At 36.9% G+C, this 6000-nt stretch overlaps 1 protein-coding gene across 3 annotated transcripts in view; it reads right to left on the bottom strand.

Moving 5' to 3' along the window:
* Window positions 1–288: 288 nt before the first annotated feature.
* BRINP3 (BMP/retinoic acid inducible neural specific 3) overlaps window positions 289–6000 on the bottom strand; it is a 206039-nt gene continuing 200327 nt past the window's right edge. For all 3 annotated transcript variants that reach the window (XM_071435929.1, XM_071435931.1, XM_071435930.1), the window contains one exon: window positions 289–1669. In XM_071435929.1, coding sequence (XP_071292030.1) covers window positions 553–1669 — 1117 coding nt within the window. In that variant the 3' untranslated portion in view covers window positions 289–552. The remainder of the gene's footprint in view (window positions 1670–6000) is intronic.

Raw genomic sequence — 6000 nt, 5'->3', positions numbered from 1 at the left:
TCACTGCAGTTGTCACTTCAGCCTGGCATGAACTCCTAGATCCACATCCTAAAATTAAAATATACTATTTTGACAGTTTCTCTTAAAATCTGGAGTCAATCTCTTCTCTCTGCCTACCCCTCCTGAGTTCAACACACACAAAAGTGTATCAAAGTTACTACTTTTGTGTAAGAAAAAAGAATCCCACAGCGTTTCTTTGTAATAACTGTTCAGCTACAAAATTTTATTGGTCTCCTTCTATGTTCCCTCTAGAGGATGTAATGCACAAAAGCATTGCCACGGAACATATAAAATTACAAATGAAATTTATTGTAAAAAGTAGAATGTCTTCTAGACTGGTGTCAGTATTTATTTCATTCATAAACCAAAACTGCAGGTATAATATATTCATTGTCAGCAAGTTCATGTGTGTAAATTGCCATCCAACAGTATTGACTGATATAAGACAGATATTGAAAAGACAATTTAAATTTACTCTTCCAAACATAAACTGTTCCACAAAAGCACTGTAAAAACTCCTTCAAAGTTTTGTGTTGTGCTTCACATTTATGGTTAACTACATAATTTGGTTGTGTCATAATCCACTGTGTTTGGCAATTTGGCATTAAAGGCCTGCAAAGCAGATTGGATCCTCACCACTTCACTGGTAGACAGTTTGAGTCTATGACGGAGCAAGCAAGAGAAGAGGTCCAGGCGACGTTGGCCGGGTGGAGAGAGTTTATTTACACGATCCCGAATCTCCAACAGCTGCAAAAGTGCTGAGTCCTGTGAGCCCTGAGTGTAGGGGTAGTCCAGCTGCAAAATCAAGTCTCGAATTGCTTCTGGGTCGAAGTGCATGCTGTAGCCAAACACTTGGATGTTGTTGATTTTCATGTAGCCCAGATTTCTGGAGGGATCGATAAATTCCAGGGGTTCGTAGTAGATGCTCTCGTTGCCGTTTGGGCCGTTCGACTTTATTCGACTCCTCAAATAGATGTGCACAGTTTCAAAAAATGTCTTCCACTTGTTGCCCAGAGTCAGCGTCCAGTTATAGCACTGAAGGGGTAAGTCCAGCTTAGTCCGCTCCCAGTCTGGGAAATTATTTTCATTCACAGGCATAAACCAGCTCTCAGAGTGGCTGCCCCCAAAAGGGTTGATATAAACAGCAAGGACGGGCTCCAAGGTGCTGTTCTTAGTCAGGCAAATCTGCAGAGAGAGGCCCAGTATCATATGCACCAGGCTGGACTTGTACTTGTTGCTCTTGAGGGTGAGGAGCATGCGCTTCCTCCAGGAGGGGTCGAACCAGCTGTTGAGGCGCATGTCGTTGCTGATGAAGATGGCGTGCACCTCGATCCTCCTGTCCGTCTTCTGCAGCAGATACCTCATCTCCAGGTCCTGCAGGTCCGTCTCGAAGCCGATGTAGTGCTCGGTGGAGTCGGCCACCTCGGGCTTGCAGAGGCCCTGGCTGAGCATGTAGCCGGCGTTGCAGGCGCCGCAGCGCGTGCGGTTGTCGGGCGCGCAGCTGAGGCAGGCGGGGCCGTCGCCCAGCGTGCAGGGCAGCGGCGCCTGGCACGCCACCTGGTCGTTGGGGCACGCGCACGTGTGCGTCTCCTCCGAGAAGCTGCCCAGCAGCCCGTTCTCGTTGCAGTACAGCAGAGACTGGATGCGGGTCAGCCAGTAGTTGGAAGACCTGCAGCATGGAAATAGGTTGGTTTTAGTGAGGATTGGAGCAAATTTGGGTTTTAGCAAATATGACTTGGACATATTTTATCAATTTTAAAAAGAATATATTTGTAAGATATATGTATAATGTAATATAATAATATATATATATATAAATAAAATAATATAAACTTTGTTATATTTTATAGACTTTCATAGACTTTTAAGATATATATTAAATATATATATGTATATATATTCTATATAAATATAATATATGTAGATATATATTTATATATATTATATAAACTTTGTTATATTTTATAGACTTTGTATAGACTTTTTCTACATTATAAAATATATAATATATATACTATAATATTATGTTATAATGTATATAAATACACATAAACTTTGTTACACTTTATGGACTTTTTATAGACTTTTTATAAATACTATATTATATTATATTATATTATATTATATTATATTAATGTATTATATTAAGGTATTATATTAATACATATTATTATATATAATATAATATAATATAATATAATATAATATAATATAATATATGTAATATGTATAATATAATACAATATACATATAAAATTTAATATATATAAATATATATTGTATAAACTTTGTTACATTTAATAGGCTTTTTACAGACTGTTATATTTTATGAATTTTAGATATAATAAAATATATATAATATAATATAATATAATATAATATAATATAATATAATATAATATAATGTATAATACAGGGAAGGACTTGGGTTCCTGAGGTACACCTTGAAATCAGACTGCAACACGTATATAAATAATATAATATAAACTTTGTTATAGTTTGTTTTATAGACTTTGTTTTATAGACTTTTTATAGCTTTTGTTATATTTTATGAATTTTAGATATAATAAAAAATATATATAATATATATATTGTATATATTATATAATACATAAAAATATATAATTTTTTTTATTATTTGTAATTTATCAATTATATAGGAAGAGGAAAATAAAGTTGGTTTTAGTGTCAGGTTAAGGCACGATAGCATCTGCTGTCAGATAGATACAGGTATAAATTTCCTCTTAACATTGCAAAATCACAAAAGAAAAGTTTCCTTCTGAACCCACAGGCATGACAGGAACATTTAGTTCAGGTATTTGCTTTCTCTGTCAAGGAAGCCTGACAAAGAACCATTTTCTGTAACTGTCTTCAGATTAACATCTTCAAATCCTACGCAGTTGAGATTATTCCTGTGTGCTCTATTTGACCAAAGAAGATTTTAGTGTGTATCTAAACATCTACAACTCTACTGTCCCTCTATGCTATTATGAAGATTTTTTTTTTTTTTACTAGCCGGAGCTGCATTGATTTACAGACAGTGAGCCAAAATTCTTTCCTAGAATAGCAACAGATCCCCACTCCCCACCTACTAAAGAGATTCTTTAGACATCTTCCAGCACTGCAGAATCTCTACAGGAAGCCAAGCATGAGCATGTTGTGTTTACTTTTCATCTTTGGGGACAAAATTAGAAGATCACTTTAATGTTCTTCTTGTCATCTCAATTTGGTTTCACTAGGAGGAACAGTTAATGTCCTACATCACACTGGGAAAACATACTGAAAGCAACAGTTTAGGCTGATGAGGCACAGCCACTAGAAGAATGACAATGGGGAGAGCAGAGCTACATGGAAATAGTCAGAAAAATTATTTTCTTTGCATTTTTTAAGTCCTATTATTCCCAGCAATGCACAGTTTAAAGAACTTGTTTTGTCTGCTGCAATCAGATCTGTTGTTGCCACATGAATGATGATGGTTGTGCAGTTCCTTCCCCTTTCATTACATTGTTTTGGAGAGAAAATACAAGACCCTCATTTGCTCCTGACTGACTTCTAAGTCACATCTGAATTTGCCTCAAGGAGAAATCCATGGCATCTCAAATTATGATATTTAAGAAGCATGAAAATAAAGTTCAGTAAAAAAAAAAATTCTGGTGACTTTTTAAATCTTTTTATTTTTTCCCTTTTTTGGGGCAGGAATCTTGGTTGTTTAGGGCTGGGGGTTGATATGACTATAGCTCTAGGTATTTTCTAGAAGCATAAGTAAATATAATAACAGGCACAACATGAACACACCTTATCATTATTCTTCTTGGTGATTATTTGAAAGTCAGCATTAAGCACAAATATTCTGGGTGAGCCAACCACATTCTGGGTGTTCCAACCACAGGATGTATAAAACACTGTTTTTTTCTTTATTAATTATGCAATCTACTATTTCAATGATTATGAGAAGCAAAATCTCTAAAGTCACTTCTTTTTTGTTCTCTTTATTTTGAATGAGCCTACCTTCCTCCTTTTATTTTGTTAGGGAATACAAGCAGCAATTTAAAAATCTGTGTGAAATTGCAAGCTGCAAAATTAAGTTTCTTTCTATAACTTAGTCAAGTTGTTTGTAACTTAGTATTATCTAGCTTATTTAAACTGCTATGCCTTTGATGATTAGCAGTTGCAAAGAGGTCAACAGCTTTAGAGGGAAGGAGGTTATCTCCTTATTCCAGTGAAGTTCAAAACAATTACATTCTAATATTATTGCCTTCCTTTGATTTCTCTTTACCTGATTTTAAACAGAGAGATTTCAAGAAGAATCTGCTTATACTTGTCTTTGATTATTTAAAAAATACAGTCTATTAAAAAAAAATAAAAACTACTTCCTTACTTAACTGCTTGTTTTAAAATTAGTCATTAAGGAATACTGTTGCTCTTTGTAAATTTATTTCTTTCAGTGGAGCAAATTAAGTAAATTATGCAAAAGTACATAAAATGTGGGTGATACCTACTTTATTTAAGCAACTCATCCTTAATTGGGTAAACTCACACTGGCACATCACTACAAAATTATTCTTTTTCTCCTAGAAATTCAAGCTGAGATAAATTCTGGATCCTGCAGGTAAGGGACAGGTTTGATTGGAAGCAGATGTGTCCTGCAGGTCACATCTGGCTGAACAGCCGGTGCAGCTGAGGCTGCCACAGCCCCTCTGGGGATGGTGGCACCTGGGGACAGAGAGGGCTCCAGAGAGGGGACAGGTGAGAGGTGACAGCTCAGCTTCCAGACTTGCTAACCCTGTGACAAGGGCTCCAAGCATTGCTACCTTGGGGCTGGAAAATAAAGCATCCAGGGAGAGAGAGGCTTTCCAGTGTGGTTTGGAACTGCATAATCCAGCTGGAACTGGGTGATCTTCAAGGTCCTTTCCAACCCAAAATGTTGTGTGATACGTTCTGTGCAGGAAGCGGTGCAGCATGGGGATCTGCTCTGTGCCTGGACATGGATGTGTGTGGGAAACAGGCAGATTTGGGCACACTTCCAGTACTGTGACCTCCCTGACATTACAGAGATGTGGTGGATGGACAGAGAGTCCTTGGAGAAATCAGGTAGGAGGGGAACAGTTGCAGTCCCCAAAAAAAGAAGCCTACAGAACTAAAACCTCACTGCTGAACAAGCATGGACTGGTTGGGATCTCCAGGGCAGGGGTGAGAGCAGAGGACAGTGAGAGGAGCACTGTCAGAACCTTTACACACCATAAGAGAAAAAGAAATGCATGAAGCCTTCCTGAATTCACAGAATTCACAGAATGACCAGATTGGAAGAGACCTTCAAGATCATCCAGTCCAACCCAGCCATAACACCTCAACTAAACCATGGCACCAAGTGCCACATCCAATCTTTTCTTAAACACATCCAGGGATGGAGAATCCACCACTTCCTCAGGCAGGCCATTCCAGGAACTTTATCACTCAGAACCAGAGAAAGCAGCATGACCAAAGGTGCCCTGAGCAAGGCTTGAAAGAGCTCTTCAATTATTCTTTTAATAAAAAAAAAAATTAATATTTGATTTGGAAAATCACACATGCTGGCCTGATGAGTTAGTTTTCCAAACCCTGGGGTGTAGAACCAGCTTCCAAAGCTAATGATACTAGCAAGAATAGTCCTGGTCACTCCACTGAGCTTTAAATAAAAATGGAATGCTTGAAATACCTGTGTCTTCCTCATCCTGCAAAGTTATGTGATAATTTAGAATCAAAAGCTATTTCTGGTCATTCACACACTTGAAATCACAACTTTACTGTAAAGTTATAGTACATTAAAGTAAAGAAGTAAATTTTTAGTTTAATTAAATATGATACTTTGTGAGTACAGGATACTTGTCAAATTATATATTGAATTACATCTTCCTATAAATTTTTTGGAAATTTTTAAACTTCCTTTGTTTATTAATATCAAATAATTGAAATCAACGTTTTAAAACCAGCACAAAAGTACAAAATAAGTGCAAAATTTGG

Source organism: Agelaius tricolor, unplaced genomic scaffold (genome assembly GCF_023055355.1).
Source record: "Agelaius tricolor isolate 1412-34295 unplaced genomic scaffold, bAgeTri1.0.p SCAF_11, whole genome shotgun sequence".
NCBI lineage: Eukaryota > Metazoa > Chordata > Aves > Passeriformes > Icteridae > Agelaius > Agelaius tricolor.
This window is presented reverse-complemented; position numbering and strand designations above follow the sequence as displayed.